Here is a 24027-nt window from a genome sequence, read left to right as displayed (position 1 = left end):
AGATATTTACTGACGATGCGAGAATTTTGTGCAGGACAACCATCGTGTTGAAGCCATATGGAATCGAAAGGTATTGGTAAATTACGAAGGGCTGGGACAATTTGATTTTGCAGAAGTTCCAAGTATTTCCACCCAGTCAACATACCGTCTATAAAAAATGGACAAAGACATGATTCCCTATTATGCCTCACCAAACATTTACTTTTCGAGGGCGCTGGGTACGAACGACATAAATCGGACGAGGATTTCCTCGAGACCAATACCGCCATTCATTGAATTGTGACGGCCATGCAATGAAAACGTACATTCATCGGTGAACAAAACGTTCTCTAAAAAATGTTCATCTTGATGTGACATTTCCATTGCAGTTTGACAAAATTCTAAACGTCTATATTAATCTCCAGGGAATTGTTCGTTGGATTTATGAAGTTTATAGGGACGGTATCCATGTCTTTTCAAAATTTTACCTACTCTAAATCTTGAAATTCCATATTGTTCTCCGAGACGAGATGTTGATTGGGTAGGATTTTGCTCAATACTTGCACAAATCAAAGTGTTACTTAGTTCCAAATCTGGATTTACCTCCTTTCGTCTACGAACACCTCTTGGAGCGAACACTGATCCATAAGTAAAAAAAATTACGGATAGTAGACTGAATTGTTGATCGTGCTGGAGCCGGCCTATTTGGAAACATATTTACAAATTGTTGTCTAATCATGTTGTCTGATAATCCATTCACATGCCAGACAACAATTTGCACTTTTACCCCGACCGTTAAAACCATTTTTACGAATTGTTTTTTCAATAAAACGTTTCTGTTTACCGTGCAAAAACACTTCTCGATATGTTATTATTTGATGGCTGAAGGCTTGATGATTTGGTTAGCTGTAAAGCAGGCAGCTGTTCGCATTCCAATGTTGTCAATTGTTTTGAAAATCATTACCTGTACAGAGGAATTGAGTAGAGTAAAATGAGTAGAGCTGTTCAGTCGCAAATTCATGTCAGCACCCAATATGTCACTGAGCTTGGTAAAATATTTCACTCCAATATAGCCAGGAGCATGCTGTGCCACTTCCAAACGTGAGAATGGATGATGTATAGTATCCTTTTGTCGGGTATTATAACAATGTATATCACTGATTTTATTTAGTGTCTGCTCATTTCCTGTAACATATATTATCAGTTGTAGACAAGGCGAAAAGCTCGAGTTCGTTTGGAAAAATATTCTCATGAGATTTTTTTGCATAATCACTTTCATGAGATGCCCCAAAATAAGGTTGACCCCTTGAACCTTATTTTGTGACAATAATAAAATAGAAAAATAGTTTGAGAAAATAAGAGAGATAAAAAAGCAGCTGCCAATGCAGTAACTTATGATATCAAATGGATACAATGCTGAAGTTTGAAGAAAATCCACATACTTCTAGTCAAAATTATATTATATTCCCATTTACAGAAATTCTCTCATTACATATGATTAAAGTTTCATTGTTTTTTCAATAAAACGTTTCTGTTTACCGTGCAAAAACACTTCTCGATATGTTATTATTTGATGGCTGAAGGCTTGATGATTTGGTTAGCTGTAAAGCAGGCAGCTGTTCGCATTCCAATGTTGTCAATTGTTTTGAAAATCATTACCTGTACAGAGGAATTGATATTATCACTGAGAATTTAGTGATGGATTTGACATTAAACAGTCTTCACCGGATTATTTTGCATTTACAACTGAAGACTGTAAAACTGGAACTTAATTTGAATTATTTTGTATTTCTATTTTATAACAATGGAATAAGAATAAATTGTAAATAAAGAGTTTTTTGAAAACTTGTTACCTAATATCTATCATATTTTTTATTATTTTTTGATTGAATAAAACAAAAATTTTATCCTTGGTGTGAATTGAACCCCAACCTTCTTGTCAATAGACCACGTCTCTAACTATTACACCAATTTAACATACAAAAATTGTTTTCTAAAAGAACATACCTACCTTTAGTGTCGTCAAATATTTCAGTTAAGTTATTTTTATTATTAACTAACTTAAAGATTTATAATTTAAAATCGCTACTAATTAATGTTTTTTCACTATAATATATCTTAATTTATTCAATCATTTATTCTAACATCAGAAATTATTAAAATAAAATATTTTCGAGGTCATCCGTATAATTATGACTGAATTCAAATAGACACGTCTAATAACTAGCCTTATCTCGTACTATCTCACAACTTAATCTATCTTCTATCCTTTCTGCTATTTTGCCGGGTGGTAAGACACTCATCACTGTATAAATGTGTGCTTTTCTAACTGCTGTTATGTATAATATGTAATTAAATTGTGTATATTCAATATAATATTTTTTTTTCTAAAACTGTAGGTACCTTTATACCTTTAACTGAAATAAAAAGATAAATTTGATAAAAAATACCCAGTGTTTACATAAAATGATCACTTTTTGATATTTTTGATAAGTTCATTATCTAGATACTAGTTAAGAATTTCACACAGCTGTATAATCAATGATAATGCACAAATTTGGTATATCTAAATAACTTAAAATGTCATTAGAATTAAACAATTGAGATTTAATTGATTAAGGTAGAGGTATCTAAAAAAAAATCTAAGAAGATAGTATAAAAATAATAATAAAAGACTTGATAACATCAATTCGTTAGTTATTTGCATATGTATCATACAAATACAAATGTGTACAATTTATTCATCATAAAACCTGCAAACAAGTGGAAAGTCTTCTGCAAGCCTGTCAGACAAGTCAAATTTAAACAAATAAACATTCCATTACATTTCATATTAAAGTATTTTAAAAACTGTCAAAACATTACAAAAAATACACTACATTAAAACTACAAGTATTTAAAATTCAATAAACTCCCTTAAGCTGTAAAAGTTATGACGTAGTAAAAATTGTTTTACTTTTGATTTAAAATGAGTAGAGCTGTTCAGTCGCAAATTCATATCAGCACCCAATATGTCACTGAGCTTGGTAAAATACTTCACTCCAATATAGCCAGGAGCATGCTGTGCCACTTCCAAACGTGAGAATGGATGATGTATATTATCCTTTTGCCGGGTATTATAAGAATGTACATCACTGTTTTTATTTAGTGTCTGCTCATTTCCTGTAACATATATTATCAGTTGTAGACAAGGCGAAAAGCTCGAGTTCGTTCGGAAAAATATTCTCATGAGATACGCCAAAATAAGGTTCAAGGGGTCGCCTAGGTGAAAAGTCGTTCAAATTTTTTTAAACAATTTTTTTAACAAATTGTAACGATCAGTTTTTTCAGCCCGAGCAATTTTTTTTAGTTTTTTTTGGATCATTATGAACAAAAAAGGTTTGTTGTAAGTTTTCTCTAAAGTTGATCGTTTTCGAGTTATAAATAATTTAAAACAGAAAAAAAAATGCAAAATGACGATTTTCAGCACAAGTAAAAATTATTATTTTTGAAATCATCAAGTACCTAAATTCAAGTTCAAGCCTTCTTCTATCAGCTCCCGATGAAAATGCTATCCTTATTTTATTTTAAAACATTGTATTTTAATTGTTATTGAAGCTCGTATGGCATGGCGGGCGCTCATTTGTACAATGAGAATTCAAACCAGCAAAAATTTGTGTCATAGATCTTGTTTCTCTCTATTATTAATGGCGCAGCCCGTGCGCCCGTCCTGTGATAAGCGCTGTATTATAGATTAAAAAACAATATTTTAGTTTTAAAATAAAATAAGCCCAAAATACTTATCGAGAAATGATAGAACAAGGTTTGAACTTAAATTTAAATAGGTCCTTACTGAATTCAAAAATAATATTTTTTACTTGTTTTTGAGCTTTGAAAATCGTTTATAACTCGAAAACGTTCAAGTTTACAGAAAATTACAAGAGACCTTTTTTGTCAGAATGATCCAAAAAATTCAAAAAAAAAATTGTTAGGGCCGAAACAAGTGATTGTTACAATTTGTTAAAAAAAATAGAACATGTTTTCGCCTTGAACCTTATTTTGAGGTTTCTCATGAAAGTATTATGAAAAAAAATCTTGTGGAAATATTTTTCTGAACAAACCCGAGCTTTTTGCCTTGTCTATTGAAGTATGTACAGACAATGCAAAGCAAGATAAGTATTCTAATAATATATTATGTTTGCTTTTATTATTAATTAAAAGAAAACTCTATATAAGGTGTACTGTTTTTGAAATATTATGGAAATAATGAATATTTTTAGATTTAAAATTAACTTAAATATTATTCTATATGAGATTAAACCGCAATTGATTGTAATGAGAATTACATTTTACAAACAATGTACATTTTTAGGGTCGGGCTAGAGAATGTTATCTAGGACTAGAGGACCACAATAGATCTTAAAAGGTCGCAGTGGAATGGAATAATTTTTTTTCCAAATTGCCGCCTATGTCCTAAGATACAAATAATAAAATATAAAAATAGTTTGAGAAAATAAGAGAGATAAAAAAGCAGCTGCCAATGCAATTAGTTCTGATACCAAATGGATACAATTCTGAAGTTTGAAGAAATTCTCGCATTACATATGATTAAAGCTTCATTAAAAATATACTTGGAGTAGAGATTTAATAGTAGAGGATATAGCATGCATCCTTGTCTAACACCTCGTTGAATTTCTATTTCTTCAGAAAATTTATCATCAAATCAGAATCATCTACATTAATAGCTACTCTTTAATTCTAGTAAAGTTCCTTTATTATTCGTCTATTGTTGCTATTTATGTTCTTTTTCTATAATATTTTCATTATGTAACCATATTTTACTTTATCAAACGCCTTTTCTTAGTCAACAAACACATTTAAATATCGATGTTCATGTCTATACACGTTTGTATTAGTAGATTGATGGCAAATAGTGCTTCTCTGGTTTGCAAGTTATTTCTTCCTTTTGTGTAGATATGATTCTCTCTGTTTTTCAATGTGCCTCCAATAAGTTGTCGTTCCATCATTCTGTGGTCTTCCCACTGGTCGTGTTCATATTGTTGAACCGTTTTCGCCGTGTTTAGTACTCTATTTTTTGTATCTTCGTCGGTGTCTGATGTATGAGCTTCTTTGATATCTTTCCATATTCAATCAACTCTTAAAATTGAGTCTTTTATGTTTGTTTCTTGTCTTAAGTTTCTCACATTCTTGTTGATGTTTGATATAATTTATGTTCTTATATTCTTCGTCTTTGCGTTTTCTGTCATACTTTTTTAATTTTATTGTGTAAGTTGCGAAAAGTGGGTTATTATCTAATCCTACATCTGCACCTGGATAGGTTTTCAGTGATTGTATTACGTTCTTCTATCGATGGTTAATAATTATATAATTTATTTGATTGCATATAACATGATCTTTTGTTTGTACCAGTGATGTACAGATATATAATCTACGCTTTGGGAGTTTGAACCATGTGTTGGTAATAACCATCTGTTTTGCCGACAAAAATGGATTAGGCGATCGCCTATGTCATTCTTGTTCTAACCATAATGTCCCACACATTCATAAGCTGCACTTTTTCGTATGTTGGTGTTAAAATATCTAAGCAGTATTGACACATTATTTTTTTGGGTTGATTTCTATATCACTGTAAAATGTTTGGATTTTCAATCAAAAATAATTAAAAAGATAATAAATAAAAAATTATAATAAGACGATGAGATTGACGTTCCATGTTATCAAACTAAAATAAGAAAAAAGACATAATTTGACGAAAAAGTTCAAATAATGAACTGATATTAACATAAATTGAAAAATAGAAAAGTTTTTACCGGATAATTATGATATTTTGAGAAGTGACATTAAATAAATATTAAAATTGTTTTTGATTTCAGGAAAGTACAGAAATTATTTCATAATTGCAATATTTTTAAAAATAATAATACATTATTTTGTTGTTAGTAATAATACAAAGAGCTTTTTGGATTCTTGTTGGTATAGTAATTAAAATAGAGTTTAACGATTAGGCTTTTCAATAATGACTATATTACAATAATGAGATGCTCTCAGATGTTTTGACAATAGATAAAATTTGTTTATTCTTCAATTCATAGCGCAAGAGTTTTTTTGGATTCTTGTTAGTATGGTAATTAAAATAGTTTGTAACAATTAGGCTTTTCAATAATGCCTATATTGCGGCAATGAGATACTCACATATGTTTTAACAATAGATACAATTTCTTTATTCTTTAATTGATAGCGCAAACCTCCAGAGCAACATGTTTTTCTAAAGAAAAAGAAGAAAAGAAAAAAATCCACTAATAATGAAAACTAAAACATTTACTCTAAACATACAGAATAGACCATTGTGCTTTAAGCAGGAAGTTCAGGCTTGAAAATTAATTTAAATTTCAATAATTAAAAGAAAAGAAACATACTATAAAAAATAATATAAACATACTAATAAAAGCAATTGGATAATAATGAGAATTTTAATACATGTACAAATGTACGGGCGGACTTTAAACTAAACAAATTATCATTACTTGATTTTGCTAAAGCGTAATTATTACAACATTCTATCAATAAAACACTGAAAACTTTTGTTTTCAACACTTCCACATTTTTTTTTAATTATTATCACTACAGCTGTTTCGGCCAGAGTGCCTTTCTCAAGTGATCTATTTTTGGTATGTGTTTACACTTTTAAAGAGTGTCAAATTATTCTGACCAATGATTAAACTACAGTTTGCATTTTAGAAAAATGAAGAAGTGTATCTTTAATTATATGTATATTATTAACAATATCTATCGACGTATGCTTTAAAAACTCACACAACTGACACTCGCCATCTTTGTTACATGAGTGGCGTTGTGCGCTAGCTCTTTTTTAGTTTATAATAGCTGTCATTTTCTCTCAGGCAACCTTATTTCTCAGCTTTAATTTGATATACACAAAAGTAGTACAGTAGGCGGTACTGTTGAGTTTCATACTACGTTTTCTGTATTTTTAAATTTTAAATATTTTTAAAATCGAATAAAGTAATTTTATTATTAATTTATTTATTTTAATTACACGTATAATTTTAATAATCACGTGATGAATCTATAGATGATTCAAAATAATTTTGCAATAAATAATTATTGTTTGTTTTTTGAGATTAAATACAGAATGTTTAACTCAAAATAACAAATTGTGACAAGTTTTGGTAATTTTTTCATCAAAATTATTGAAAATATTCAAAGATGTTTACATCTTAGACTCCTGTTTATTTGAATCATCTATAGATTCATCACGTGTTTTTCCAGCACTATTATCACATATCACTATATTTACCTTTCAAATGGGCTAAAAATTACGCATTCGACATTTTTAGAAATACAAGGAATTAATACTATATAAATATGTCATTTAAAAAATGAAATGTTGACATGTTGTATACGGGCGCTCCTCATCGAAAAAGGGACTCTTCCAACTATGTACCTATTTCGTGTAACTATTTAAATGAATTGATTACATATTTTATAACGGATTCCCTTTTTCGAGTCTTCCATTGACTCTTCCAATTATTTTGTCTCGTGACGATCTAATTTTTGTGTTTTATGTCGCGATGATCTGCATTTTGCTTTAGAGAAAAATTAATACAACTCCAGTATGAAAGCTTCGCGTCAAAAACATGCATATACGTCACGGGCGTATTTTATTTAAAAAATTAATGAACGAAATTTTTGTTTAAAAATTAATTACCAATAATTTAATATACTATTTAATATTTATAATAAACTATTGCGGCCACTTTTTCACTGACAATCTGTTATCAATGTATTCTCCTATTCTTAAATGTATATAAAACTTCGAGTTTGATTGACTATGTTTAGAATGATATAATTAGACCCAAATCCTGACATCCAAAGTAAAAGTTATTCTCCAACACCAAATTGTTCTATACGGTCCACATATAATTCAATGAAAAGTTACACTGTTTCAAGCGTCGGGTTTGGGTGGGAGTGGGGGGAGAAGTCGGTAAATTAGTAGTTTTTACGTTTTTCGCAAATATTTCGAAAACTATTCGGCTTAGCGTGAAGAAGGTTCAATACAAAAATGTTCTATGTTAAATTTAAAACAAGTGGAGGTTTTCCATATTTTTTATATTTTTTAGGAAAATTATATTATTACTGAGGAAACTAATTTTTTTAACAGGATTGTGTTTTGTAAATGTAATTTGCTATTTCAGTGGCCGGTGGTCAGTTATAAGCCCTTGAACGTGAAGGTGAACCTCATCACGTTCTCAAGAGACTTTTTAAGGGTAAAGAGGTTTCCACAGGCCTAGGCCATATAAACCTGATGTACGAACGAACCCACTCTGACTTTTCCATGGAGAATGTCGCATGAACATCTTTCCAATAGTAAATTCCAACAAAATAATTTTAAATACTCAAAATAGTTCTTGCATATTAATGATGATTATAATGCAATGATTTTCAAGTAAACTTATTCATCAGTTTCAGTCCTCTTCAAATATAACGCCCTTCTCTTCTACATCTTCTTCTATGATGGTCGTGTCCCTATTATCATATCCTAAACCTGAGCAATTGCTGCATATGCTTGAGCAGTTTAGATCACACTTTGTACACGTACAGTTACGGATGCATTCGTCTTTTGAGGAAAAGTAATTCCTCGGGAGCTGCAGCGCGTTCTGTTATAATTGGTGTCAGGTGTTCGTTAATCTTCTGCTAACCCCACTCGAGCGGATTCTTCTTCTCACTCAGCCACTGCTGTACCTGGTGGTAGGTTCTGAACGAATTCTGGCTGAAAGCTCCTTAAGTGGTGGATAGTGCAGCTAACTTGAGTAAAGATTGTATAGGCTGCTTTGCAATAGCCTTCAAGTAAGACTGACAGCTAAAACAATCTTTTATGTTCCTGGCACCAAACATCGCAAAAATGAAATTCTTTCGGGCGTCAGCTAATGCACTAAGGTAAGCATTGGAGTCGTTTTAAGACTAGAAGTTTTCTACGAAGAGCGTCGTTGGCTTGCACTTTCCTAGACATTGTAATTTTCCTCTTTTTGTAGATAACTGATACCGTGTCACATCCTGTAAAGGCGTATACTGCAAGGAGTACATCCTTCATATTCCCAATACCTCGCTGAATGTCAGCAATAGTGTAGACTTTTTTCTCTAATTGTGCGTGGACAGCCAACAAAACTAGTAGGTCCGTGTGATTACTAACAATACAAGATTCAACGTCTTTCTTAGCTTCATCAATAGCTGTTAAAACTATTAATAAGTCAGCGTCACCCGATGCTTGATGAACTGTGCAACCACATAATTTGCAAGTGTATTGGGTGCAAGTGAAATAAGGCCCATTTTTTTATTAGCATTAGCTAAAAATTTACTTTGGTTTATATTTACGGGGACTGAGTCTTTAACTTTTACTTCAATGCTAGAGCGTGCCCTGCGTAGGTGTTCTTCATCTTTTGTATTTCCTTGCTGGTACCCATCAAATACAACAGTAGCTGTTCCGTAATGAGTAATTACGTAGTCCCTGTATTGTTCCCAAATCTGCTTGAAGGTAGCTGGGCGTCGTCAGACAACACGATGAAGGAGGTGACCTCCATCAATGATGTATGACATTTTCCGTGACAGTAACCATTGAAAATTTGTTTCCTTTTCTCATCAAGCCAGATTCATCGAACAAAGTTCGAGGATACGCACGTAGTTCATATTGAACTATTTCTTCAAGTCTCTCATCACTCCTTACTGTGCACGTGCACGCCATACGATGTAAGAGAGTGATCTCATTAAATGTTTTGTTTTCAATGTCTTTCAAAGCCAGGGTTCCGACTTCAAACTCTTGATCACAGTTCACGTTTTTATCTCCTACAACACCTGTTGATAAGGAAGAGAGTTCAGGCGTTTTAATGTTTTAATACTTTGTACTTATTTAATTTTTTTTTAAGTTTGTAAATTTTTATTTCTAGTTTACTTAAACAATTTTCAATACTAATTTGCTTATTAATTTCTCGTAACCTTATCTACATGTACTCTCCCCGTAACTTTGAAACTGCTTGTTTTAGAAGGTTTTGCATCGGACCTTTTTTGTTTCGAATTTAATGTAGAACATTTTGGTATATAACATTGTTCACGCTAAACCGCATAGTTTTAGAAATATTATAAATAAAAAAAACTACTAATTTACCAACTTCTCCCCCCTCTTCCCCAAAACCCGACGCTCAAAATGGTGTAACTTTTTACTGAACAATATATGGACTATATAGAACAATTTGGTGTTGGAGGAAAACTTTTGCTTTGGATGTCGGGGTTAGGCCTTTTTTGGACCAATTATACCATACTAGTTATGAACATAGTGATTTTGCAGTGGGATCTTAGACTATAATTAACATTGTAAATTTCAAATTTTTGTAGATAAAATAACAGTTTTTTATTAATTGTCCTTTAAAAATAATTTGGCAAACACATTAGTAATTTGTACTATAATTACTTGATAGTTTTAAAATTGATAGTTTAAAGTTCATAAATATAATAATTAACACATACATACATAATACCCTCATCATTAACAATCAACTTGAGCTAAGCGTTTATAAAGAATTTAGCATTGAAATAAAGTACTTTTTTCTCAGACACAATAAAAAGAACAATTTGTTGTTAGACGAGAATTCTTCTTTAGTGTAAAGTGCCTTAAGTTAATCGTTATGTAAGAATCTTTTGTCGGCTTTTATTCTAGATCTTTTCGTGTATTCTCTTTTGCTTACATTGGTTAAGTGACCCCTTTATTTTGTTTCTATTTATAACATATTAAAATTGTCTTTAATATCCTTTATTACGACTTATCATTACGTACCTATGGAAAGACCTGGAGCGTACGCAATTGTACGCCCCTTATCCATAAATGAGATCATTTAAACCAAACTAAATAAGTCGAGAAAGCACTTTTGAAATCGTTAAAAATATTACGTCCACTTTTCGATTATGTTCTCTTACTCTTTGCCTATTTGTTTTACTGTGTGTATGGCTTTGAGTGCCAATCTTTTTCGGCATTTATCTTTAGCTTTGCTTATTAAGTTGGCTAAGACGTTCTATGTCTTAGCCAACTTGCTTTTCATTATTCTTGTAGCATTCATTCCATTCATCTAGCAACATATTTTGTGTCCATATTTGCTGCATCAGCAAGCATATTTTTTTTATTCGTAAACCACCGTATTTTATTAATTCCACTGCTATTTTTCTCTGACATGGTATTCTTCTTCACTGTTGAATAACACTTTCTCATAATATTTTTTCCATATTCTATTGACCTGTCCATACTCTATTTCTATATGTTCTTAGTCCAGTCGTTAGAGACGAAAATATGACTAAACCTCTAAAAATCATACAAACACGTTAAATTTTGCCAAGAATATCAATTTTGGGACCCCAAAAAAGATGCAAAATAGTTTAACACTTTTACCCACTAGCTTCCCCCTCAAACCCCTCGCGTAAGGAGGTAAAAACACAAAAAATCGATTTACAAAGAATCTGTACGCAGTAGAAAAAAATATTTCAAATAAAAAATGTAGCTGAGATAATTTTGAACAAAAATGTTGATAAGCACTTTTTGTGTAGAATGAACGGTCCTCTCAGAAACAATTCTTGAAGTTATCGGTGATTTGTGTATCAGTTACACGCGCGAAATCAATGTTCAATAAAATTTGTATCAGCTCGACGGTGGAAAATTCGATATCTTTTGATCAGAGTGTCTTATCGACAAAAATCAAGATGTATTTTAAAGGTAAAGAGTGCAGCTTTCGAATGCAATGTTTGAATTTTGTCGCAAATGAGCTCAGTTTTTATAAAAGTGTTAAATAAATAAACGTGGCGCGATTTTTGAATTTTTTATGATTTTTATGAATGAATGGAACTATTTTTAATAGATCGACGCAAATTCTCGCATTCGCTGACGATATAGTTATAGTGAGCAGAAGTATGAGAGACATGGTGCAGTGTTTTACAAGGCTTGCGGACGCAGCAAGTGAATTAGGACTTGTGGTAAACGAGGAAAAAACCAAATATATGTTGGTTTCTAAAAACCCTCGAAATATCCAACAAAGAATTCAAATTAACAACCATACCTTTGAGCAAGTCAAAGAATTTACATATCTTGGATCGCTAGTAAACGCAACAGACACGACAAGCGACGAAATAAAAAGACGCATAGCAATAGCAAACAGAACTGTTCACGGCCTCCAGAGACATTTAAAAAATAAAAATATAAAACGTGCACTAAAGCTTAATATATACAGGACCTTAATAAGATCAGTTTTGATATATGGGGCTGAAACGTGGATCTTATCTCAAAATGATAAAAGACTTCTTGGTATTTTTGAGAGAAAAATTCTTAGAAAGATTTTTGGGGTCGTAAATGAAAATGGGCTATGGCGTCGAAGATACAACTTTGAACTGTATCAGTTATACACCGATCCAGATATTGTGAAATTCGTTAAAGTGCAGAGACTTAGATGGGCTGGACACATTGCTACGATGTCAGATCACGAATACACGAAGAGATTAACATTTTCAAAACCAGAGGGCACAAGAAGCAGAGGACGACCACGAATGAGATGGATTGATGATGTGGAAGAAGACCTACAGATTCTAGGGGTTAGAAGATGGAGGGAAGTTGCCAGGAATCGACAGGAGTGGCGACTTCTTTGTGAGCAGGCCAAGAACCACAACGGATTGTCGAGCCACTTATGATGATGATGATTTTTATGAGATCAATACAATTTATCACTTTCATTGACCGGCCACTATGGACTTTCCATAACTAGAGTCTAATCTTCAAAACCTTTAGCATAAAATTTTAATTTTGAGTTTTGGCACCTAATTTGAGGCATTTGAATAATGCTTAAAAAACGCTGAATTTAAACTTTCACATTACAAACGATCTAAAATATTTAAAACTGCTCTTTTTCAATTACACTAGTACGTTTTTTAAAATTACCCAACTTCTATTTTTCATTGCATCCAAAACCGTCTTCTTGGAGGCATTACCCGTGACGTGCGATCGTTTGTAATGTATAAGTTTAAATTCTGCGTTTTTTAGTCATTGAAATGCCTCACATTTGTTGCCAAAACTTAAGATCGAAATTGCATGTTTAGGGTTTTGAAGATTGGTCTCTATCAATGGAAATTTTACTACGGCCGGTCAATGAAAGTGATACATTTTATTGATCTCACGAGAATCGTAAAAAATGCAAAAGATATCAAATTTTACCGTCGAGTTGATATAAATTTTATTTAACATTGATTTAGCGCGCATAACTGACATTCAAATTCGCCGGTCGCTTCAAGCGTTATTTCTGAGAGAACGATTAGTTCTACACAAAAAATGCTACTTTTTTTACATTTTTTTCTACGGCGCGGCGTACATATTCTTGGTAAATCGATTTTTTTGTGTTTCTCCCTCTACGAGGGGGTTTAGGGGGAAGCCCGGTGGTAAAAGTGGTAAACTTTTTTGTATCTTATTTGGGGTCTCAAAATTGATATTCTCGGCAAAATTCAGCTTGTTCTTATAATTTTTAGGAGTCAAGTCTCTGACGACTGGTATATCTTTAGTCCTTTTATTTTAATGCGTTCATTTTTTGTCGTTTTAACTTTTTTATAAAATTGTTCTATTTTAAAATGGACCCAACATAAGATATTCATATTTAAAAAATATTTTAAAGAAAAATAAATACCATTCGTATAACAAAAACATATTCTTGAAAATAAAATTTTTCTCCGTGAGTGTATTTGAAAAGTTATATACAGGGTGTAAGTGCGAAAAACTTCAGGGGGTAATTCTACATAAAAAAACGGGATGTGGCACTCCGTGAATGACCGAGGAGAGGAAGCACAGCTTTCTGATCGTCTAAGCAAGGAGGTGGTTTTAATTTACTTTATTTTTATTTTGTTTTATTTTATTCTATTTTATTTTATTTGATTTGATAATCGATTCGATTCAATAATCAATTGGATTCAATTTCTATATTCGATTCGATAATTGATTCGATTCGATATTTGATTTGGTTCGATAATCGATTCGATAGTCTATTCGATAATTAATTCGATTAGGAGCGATAGTCAATTCGATTTGATTCGATTCGATAATCGATTCGATTCATAGACAATTCGATTCGATAATCGATTAGATTCGGTAGATAGACTTATATATCAAAATAAATTAAAACTGTGGCTTATTCCCATCAAAAATAGTAAATTACGTTTTATTTTATTAATAAACATGTATGGCACTGTGTTTACTACTCCATGTAGTCTGTGGTTGCGCGATGTGTCGTTACAGTTTTTACGGTCGTTTTTATTTTTTCACACCTCAGTGCGATCCATAGGTCCGTCCGTAGCCTGCGATAACAAAGCTATGCTTCCAATAATGATAGTTTGCTAGATAAACGTATGTCCGTAAATGCTTCGTTTCCGAGATACGGGTTGTTGAAATTTTTCTGAAACTGATAATTTGATCTATTAAACTGAACTGGTTGAGATATGCAAATGAAATTTGATGGGTTTTAGAAGGTAGTTATTACGCATTGTTTGACATACATTTAAGAATTTTATATTTATCATTTTCGCGATACCGGTAATGGTCCGAATTTTTTTACTTGGACCTAGTTCCTAATTCCTAGTTCGATTTGTGACAAAAAATCTCTCTTGCATTTTTTTCATATAAGACGCCTAATTTTCATTTCTTTAATATGGTCTAGTGGACTACTGCCAACATTTATCAGTTGTTTTATTATTTATTATGTCAGTTACGTTATTGTTAGTGATTAATTTATTTTTATTGTATCGAAAAAAACGGAAAATTTTACAAACGCAGAATTGTCAGATATGCATTTTATCTGTGATCGAAGTAATGAAAATAGTCGACAAGCTCGATGATTGTATGTGGAGCTGTATCTAGGATCTATTTAAGAAACAAAAGAATGTAAGCAACTTCACTGTATTTAAAATTCTTTTTGAAGAAATTCCTCTACAGTTGAGACAACACACATGATGGTGCACAAGCCTATTTTAGGATTAATGTACGTAATCGTTGGATAGATAGGGGAGGTATGGTACAGTGACCTGCTCGATCGTCGGATTTAAATCCTCTAGATTTTTGCATTTATGATTTTCTTAAATCCTTAGGTTATTCCTATCCATTAGGTTATTCCTATTCCTATCTTAAATCCATTCCCATCGAAAATGTGGACGACCTGAGGAATCCAATAATTATAGCCGGCTGTGAGACAATAAGAAATATACCAGGATTATTTCCGCGAATACGACAGTCAATGACGCGAAGAATTGAATCTTGTGTTACATCTGAGGGAGGTTATTTTGAACATTGTTGTAGCTTTGCGCCTAGTTAAGCTGTATTACTTTCTGTTGTTAATTGTTCTGGTTTAATGTTATTGTATGACATAGTTCTTGACAATGTATTAAACAAATGAAAATACGCGCTTATAAGATGTTTTATTTTTTTGCATAAAAACGGTCCACCATTGAAAAAAAGGCAAGAAAGTTTTTTTGTCATAAATTAAACTAGGAATTCAAAAATAATTTTTAATTTGAGATATCTCAGTGGCTTTCCGTTTTTTAATTTGGGACCAATACCTATACGCGCCAGTGATGAGTGTAAAATTCTTTTAAAAACCACCAAATTTCATTTACATTCTCAACAGGTTCAAGAGCAATAAATAAATTGTCAGTTTGTAAAAAAAGAATCAATATCCCGTATCTTGGAAACAAAGCGTTTGCGGACATACATTTATATAGCGAACTCTCATTATTTTTGAATGCAGAGTCACCCCCTGATGTTTGTCGCACTTATTTACCAACACCCGTATTATGAATAGAAAATAAACTAGCTTGATATATTACAAAGATTTTTAGAGATTTATAAGGTTCATTCTTTTAGTTTCTTCAATGTTGTTGTTTTATATCTAATGAAGATATTTCGATTGAAATTAAACTTTTGTTAATTTGATTAATTTGTTTCAGACGTTAGCCTACAGCATTCTATGGGATCTCCAGTTCCTGTTCAGAAACTTAGCTCTCATAGGTGCCCTTTTGCTGGTCTTAGCAGAAAGCCGAGGTGAAGCCAAAAGTCTGTTCGCCGGAGTTCCATCACTCGGCGATAACAAGCCCAAGAATTATTTACAACTCACCGGAAGAGTGTTGTTGGCGTTTATGTTTATCACTCTCATCCGATTTGAATTAAGTTTCTTGCAGGTAAACGCTTTTTTTCTTTCTGATTCTGGGTAAGCCAGCTTTAAGTACAGTACAGTAGAACCTACATTTGCGTTTTTTCGAGGTCGACAGTGGCTTATAAAAACAGACAAAAAAACTTCAAACTCTCACTAAATGTTATTATAAACGAGTGTGAGTAAAAACAAAACGAAATTGCTCAAATCGCTTTGCTCAAAAACTTTGAGAGAAAATATTTCCAAAGAGTTTTGGGGTCGTAAATGAAAATTTGCTATAACATCGTATATATAACTTTGAAAATTATACCAGCTATTTACTGATCCAGCTAATGAAATGATTAAGTTGTTTTATCCAATATAGTCAGTGTAATGCAGCAATTTGATCAAGGGATCACAGAAAATAAGCATAAGCATATAAAAACATAAGCATATGATACTGTACCTTTTCTTAACAAAAATTCCTAAAACGAATACAATATACAGAAAACTAAGATCTTATCTACTATTTACAAAAGATTACACTATTATATATATAATGTGTAAACCAAGCGTTATATTAATATACAAATTATAATAATATAAATTAGCTTATCTGTTTAAAGACCACTTTTAATGATTAAGCTAATCATGTTATCTGGTCAAATTAAAGGACGTTATCCACTTATTGTACGCACGAGATATACCTCTAGGAATAATCCAAACGATCGAAAATATCTACCAAAACAACACAATAAAAGTAAAAGAACTACTACTACTACTACTATCGGTTTACAGCGTTCTCCGACGCCTTCCGACTCCTAACCGCCATTCTTCTCTATTCAGCCATAGGCCTGGAGGGATTTCTCTTTCCTCTAGTTCTTTTTTAATTCCCTCTCTCCAGCTTTTTCTCGACCTTCCTCTTTTCCTTCTCCCTTGTGGTGTCCACGTCAAAATCTGTTTTGGAATCCTGTCATCTGGCATTCTCTGTACATGGCCACAATATGGTACGGCCATGTACAAGTAAAATAACTAACTGACCCTATTGAAACTGGCAATGGGATAAGACAGGGAGATTCCCCGAGTCATTGTTCAACCTGATTATGGATGAAATAAAAAAGTAAGAACTTAAAAAGGATATCAAATAGGAGAAAATTTAAAATAATCTGCTATGCAGGCGGCGCAATACTGCTTTCTCAAAGTGAAGATAATTTACAACGTATGCTGCACCAATTTAATATAACCGCCAGAAAATTTAACACGTTAATTTCAATAATGCATGGTTATAACAGCAAATTTACTAAGATGTAAATTGGAGCTGGAAGGTCAGATAATAGAAAAAGTGATGGAGTTTAAATATCTAGGCATCATGTTATCTTGCTATGAAAAGCTCGAAATAGAAGTGGGAGATCAAGTGAATAGAGCAAACAGAGCAGCAGGTTGTCTGAATGAAACAATATGGAGAAATAAAAATATCGGGAAAGAAATGAAGGACAGAATTTACAAAACAGTCATCAGACCAATAATGATAAACGCGACAAAAACACGACCTGACACTGAGAGGACAAAAAGGATGTTAGAAACAGCAGAGATGAAAACACAAATGCAGAATGAGAACAAATAGAGTAGTAAAGACGGCAAGAGACGGTTCCCCAATAGGAAGACCACGAAAACGATGGAACGACACTTATTGGAAGCACATTGAAAAACAGACTGAGTCATGTCTACATAAAAAGAAGAAGAAGAAGAGTTGAAAGACCAAATCAAAATACCGCGTTCATATTTTCTAGCGAAACGGACGAAGTAAAAAAAACTTTAAAATAATTCAAAAATTAAAACGTTGTGAAAATGTCACAAAACAAAATATTTAGCAATGGGTACTAATAGATGTTATTAAAAAATTCAATATTGATGAAATCATGAACACATTTCGGGGAACCGAAGAGATTGATGACGATGGTGATATAAAATGATGTGTGGTCATCGAACAACCTATTTCTATTAAACATGTTTCACCGCTTGTCAAGTCATTGCCTATATTGAACAGCAACCAAAAACGAGCTCAGCTCATCTATTTCTGATGGAGAAACATTGCAACAGAAAACATGAGATCAAATATGAATCCAAGGCAGATAGATTTTTACTTACCTCTGTAATTCAAAATATACATGTGCATACAATTCTTAATATGCAATTGCAACTAAATTATCCCCTATATTACCTCAAATAAACGGGTTTCTACTGTAGATATTAATAATATTCTTTGGGCTTATGTACTAGTATAACAGCGTTACTGGTGTACTAAAAATTGATCCATCGTACTGATTTCAGTACTGACAGGAACAACATTGAATATAGTGTATCATTTTTAGATAACCTTGGACCTTGTCGGTTCTCTCTTGATGGTTATGGTAACAGTAGGATACAAGACTAAACTAGCAGCACTGACCTTAGTTCTACTTCTTGGCACCTTGAACTTCTACCACAATGCCTGGTGGAATATTCCAGACTACAAGCCCTTGAGGGACTTCCTTAAATACGATTTCTTCCAGGTAAGTGTCCTAATTTTATTCGTTTGTATATTTTATATGACGATAGGTATGGAAACAACTAAATAATAGGATAATATTCAAAAAAATCAAATGGAGAAATTTCAAAAAATAGGAAAAAAAATATTTCACATAATAGATTGCTGAAGAAGTTTAAATCCTTCATTGGACAAATAATTTCATGTTTTATATTCCTGTTTCTTATTGCGCATTTTTATTAAAAATTGCCACCCTGAATACATCAGTTAATACTGGGACTATCAAAAATCGCGAAACTTTTATTTTCAAGAAGATACATTGCACGCAAAATTCTTCTTCTTTGGATGGTTGTTCGGGTGTGGAACTTCTAAGCCGACCTACTTTGCCTAGGTCGACTAGTTGTTCGTCTGAAATTGTTTTAAAATTCAGCAGTGGTATAATCTCTTTAGTTTTTCCAATTTGTTTTTTGATTCACCTGTCTAATAGCAAAGCATTGACTACTGCTACATCCAGCATATGACAAAAAATACGGTGGTACCATTTTTTGCTTTTGATTTTGATTGGATATATCTGTATCTGTAGAGTAGGGAGGGCGAGTTAAGTTTCACAGCACTTAGGGCACAATTGACCCATTGTGCATCCTCCCAGGGAGCTGTCACCCTTAGCTGTCATTTCTAGGAAGGTGGACAAGTCACCAGGAGACATCTGTCTTATGTGGGCAGGTGTGGGCCAGGACTCGCCGAACGCATACTCTCGTATTAACGATAACTCCGGGCTTTCACATAGGACATGCTCTACAGGCGATCACGCTGGGCGTAAGGCCCCAGGTGCGTCCGACCGTTAGTCGACACTACTCATAGGTAATATATGCTCTTTTAGCTCTACCATCTAAGTGTGAGTTCCATGTTAACTTCCTGTCAAGGGTAATACCAAGGTACTTCACCTCGTCAGAAAAATTTAGACTGTAGTTGATTGGATATAATCCCAATAAGGAATCTTGCAGATCCACATCGCCCATGTGCCTGTTATATTGTTGCACATGTCTGAGCAATCAATTTGTCTACTAGTTCTTTCGGTTCGAAGGAATGTTTCTTCTTTGGCTGTTGGTTGAGTTCCACAATAATCTGACAGTAGACACAATTTTTTTTGTCACACCACTGGTCTGCTGTATGTATGTTTGGCAGTATTCTTATAAGTGCCAGAGTATTCCTGAATGCTTTCCCTTTGTAATTTTTTAATTCCTGTTTTTTGCCAACCTGTATAATTCAGAATTCGATTTGTACTGATTGTTGCGACAGAATGTATGCCTCGTTTTGACAAATATGACAACACTGGTATACTTGAAAATTTTTTATCTTATTAAATTTAAGAGTTTGTGATGTTTATTGGACAGTATTTCTCTGCTCAATCGAACTACAACATTACTAGCAGCTCCCAAATTTAGTTCAGTCGGTAATTCAGTGTAACCATCCTCTCCAGCCCAAAATTTCAAAATTATATGAAAATCTTGAGATTTCTAAGAGAATCCACATCTCCTAGCCTCATTTATGAGGCTTCTTGGGATTGTATGTCTTCATACTCGAACGTACTTTGAACGATATAACCTGTTCGTCACAAGATAAGTGTTCTTCTAAAGGTATCTGCAAACACGATATTTTTATTTGTTCAATCAGGGTTTGATATTTTGTCAAGACTTTTCTAAATTATTACTAAATTATTTTCTAAATTATTACTAAAATGAAGAAACCTTTTGACCGTTTCAAACGATTGATAGGCATTACGTCTGCAACTTGTGAAATTCTTGTTGTCGGAACCCAATAGTGTCTTGTAGTAGGTTGTCTTTGAGTTTGGGTTAGGGTCTTCGCAAAGGGAGGTTTGGGTCTTCGCAAAGAATTAACCCATGTCAGCTCTCTAGGTGCTCTGCAGAAGGCTTCGACCAGCCCAGAAAAATTAAATTTAAATGATTTTAATAACAAACAACAACAAATTTAATTGAAATTTGTAACTATTCAGTATAATGTATAACAATTTATTTATTAAATAAACTAATCGCCTTCACTATGAGCACATATTGTTTATAAAACAATATACATTTCAAAAATGACTTACCTGAAAAGTGATAATGATTCGCTTTTAGAAATTTCGCGACCATAAACAAGACACTTAAATTTAATTTTACTAAAATATTGAGTAAATGACCCTCAAAAATTTAAAATAAAATTTACATTTTACGTCAAATATGCTAAAACACAAATGAATGACCAATGAGGTATACATAAAAACAACGATCTTTTGATATGTATTAACTTCGTAAAAAATCGTAAACGTTTCATGCAACTTCGTATCAAAACAATAGGACTTCATCAAAAAATAGTGTCAGCAATTTTTTTCGAACAGATTTTTTGTAAACACACATGTTAGGTTAGGTTAGTAGTATAAGTAACAATAAAGTACATAATTAAGATAAAAAATACCCAAGAAAGTATAGTTATTGAAAAAACGAAATACGAAAATAATGAAAAAAGTGCCTCAATTAGTAAATAAATTTTTTGAATCGATTATTACTATGACACGTGTACAAAAGGAACAAAGCGATCTGATTATGGGGTATGTAGAGTGATACATGCTCTAAATCATTTAAAGACAATACATAATATTTTATAAATTTTCTAAAGCCTTTATTTCTCTATAAACAATTTTATTTCTTTGTTTAAGAATATTTATTTAATAAATATTTTCTTTATAAACCAGTACATATGACGTATAATATATCATCATTGTCAAATCTGTCTGTACGAAGAACATGGCGGCTGATGAAAAGCTCTATAAACAACAACAAAGTGAATCATGTTTGTGACACTTTATACACCATGGGCTAAGTCTATATATTATACGTCATTGTACTATTAATATTGACTTTTAGTTTTTGAGTTTTGCACCTGATTTTCTGTTCATTGCACTTTTTCCTGTCTCGATGCTGCTTGTTGTGTATATTTTTTCTGACAGAACTGCTATTTAGAATATGCTGGTGTCTGATCGGCCTATGGTGGAGCAGTACGGCAAAAGATAAGGGCTTGCGTCTCGGTAATACTCCTCCATAGAGCCCTACCGGAAGGGCGTGGCGCCTAAATACCGGTGTATATATATATATATATATATATATATATATATATATATATATATATATATATATACAAACAACACAGTTTATTAGGGTTGCAGTCAGAAAATTGGCCGGGATGTTAATGAAACACTCTTATGACATTTCGTCTAGCTTTCGGAATCGTTTTGTTCCTTTTTCAAGACACTATAATAAGAAAAAAGTGTAAATATTTATAAAATATCACAAATCTTCAGTGCTACTTACTAGTCGCTGAGATTATTTACAAAAGCATAGACACTCAACATTAATAACAACACACATAAAATATAAAATAGTGGACAAAATACATTTAAAATTCTTTAAAATTTAGGTACAAGTAGTAAAAATTTTGTTGTCATCTTTTACTAGTGTGTTTTAACTCTGGCACATAGAGAACAAAAAGAAAAAATCCTATGATTAAAAAGTAATTAGGTGTATTTAATATCATGTTTCTTTTTAAGAAATACTAGAGGCCCATCTTAGGTGATTTTAATTTTTAAACCTGTCTTAATGGTATGCAACATGTTATGCATATAACTGTAATTTGTGTGGGTACGGGTACAGGTAGATATTAATTTTATTTTGGATGTTTTTCCAGTAAGTAACAATAAATGTTGCTCAGTTTATCTATGTCTGAAAACTAGGGTTATCAACTTGTCACACATCGAGTTCAGAGACAAGGGATTAAAAAAGCTGAGATCTATATTACAAGAGAACTCCTATCCTATAGGGCTGTTAAATAAACTCATTTTCGGTTCTCCGTTTCCTTCGCATTTTTCTGACAACCAAAATTTTCATAACAATGAGGTCCGACAATTGACATTGACACAGAACACATCAGTGATACCATCCAAAATAACTTATGGTTGCCTACCTTACATTCCAGTTTTGACACCGAAGCTAATGAACATCTTCAAAAATGTTAGTGATTTAAAAATTACAACCAAAAATGTGAAAACGATATCGAAGTTATACACAAAAACAAAAGATCCTTTCACAATACAGGAGTCATCGAATATTGTTTATTCTATACCGTGTAATAATTGCAACAAAATATATATAGGAGAATCATCTCGTAATTTTCACAGTAGGGTAATCTCACATCGTAGCGATATAAAAACCAAAAAAATAAATGCATGTGCATTGACAGAACATGCATTAACGTTGAAACATGAATTTAATTTCGAGGATTCCTGTATTTTGGCAAAGGAAAAGAACCATTCAAAACGTGTTTTCTTGGAAATGTGTTCCATAAAATCAAGTACATCTTGCATCAATAAAAAGTCAGACATAGATAAACTGAGCAACATTTATTGTTACTTACTGGAAAAACATCCAAAATAAAATTAATATCTACCTGTACCCACACAAATTACAGTTATATGCATAACATGTTGCATACCATTAAGACAGGTTTAAAAATTAAAATCACCTAAGATGGGCCTCTAGTATTTCTTAAAAAGAAACATGATATTAAATACACCTAATTACTTTTTAATCATAGGATTTTTTCTTTTTGTTCTCTATGTGCCAGAGTTAAAACACACTAGTAAAAGATGACAACAAAATTTTTACTACTTGTACCTAAATTTTAAAGAATTTTAAATGTATTTTGTCCACTATTTTATATTTTATGTGTGTTGTTATTAATGTTGAGTGTCTATGCTTTTGTAAATAATCTCAGCGACTAGTAAGTAGCACTGAAGATTTGTGATATTTTATAAATATTTACACTTTTTTCTTATTATAGTGTCTTGAAAAAGGAACAAAACGATTCCGAAAGCTAGACGAAAAGTCATAAGAGTGTTTCATTAACATCCCGGCCAATTTTCTGACTGCAACCCTAATAAACTGTGTTGTTTGTTTATATTGACAGTCACTAATATCCAGTAATTCTTTATATATATATATATATATATATATATATATATATATATATATATATATATATATATATATATATATATATATATATATATATATATATATATATACTGCTATTTTTCGACTTTTCGTTGGAACGTAATAATTGTCACGTCTTATTACTCTCACACTGTTGCCAAGCAGTTATAACGCATATTATGTGTGAAACATTAAATTCTCTCTCCTACTTTCTTTCTCAATACCAAATAAAATTTAGAGGCAATTTTGTAGTACGCTTGATTTTCTAAAA

General features: G+C 32.2%; 1 protein-coding gene across 1 annotated transcript in view; it reads left to right on the top strand.

Annotated features, from left to right (window-relative positions):
* The window catches only part of Surf4 (Surfeit locus protein 4), a 33747-nt gene that overhangs the window by 8186 nt on the left and 1534 nt on the right, over nt 1–24027 (top strand). Inside the window, exons 3-4 of the mRNA XM_072543786.1 lie at nt 16003–16233; nt 18557–18736. Coding sequence (XP_072399887.1) covers nt 16003–16233; nt 18557–18736 — 411 coding nt within the window. The remainder of the gene's footprint in view (nt 1–16002; nt 16234–18556; nt 18737–24027) is intronic.

The sequence above is a fragment of the Diabrotica undecimpunctata genome, chromosome 1 (genome assembly GCF_040954645.1).
Source record: "Diabrotica undecimpunctata isolate CICGRU chromosome 1, icDiaUnde3, whole genome shotgun sequence".
In the NCBI taxonomy this organism is placed as follows: domain Eukaryota; kingdom Metazoa; phylum Arthropoda; class Insecta; order Coleoptera; family Chrysomelidae; genus Diabrotica; species Diabrotica undecimpunctata.
Note: the sequence above shows the minus strand (reverse complement) of the source record. Positions and strands in the feature narration are given on the sequence as shown.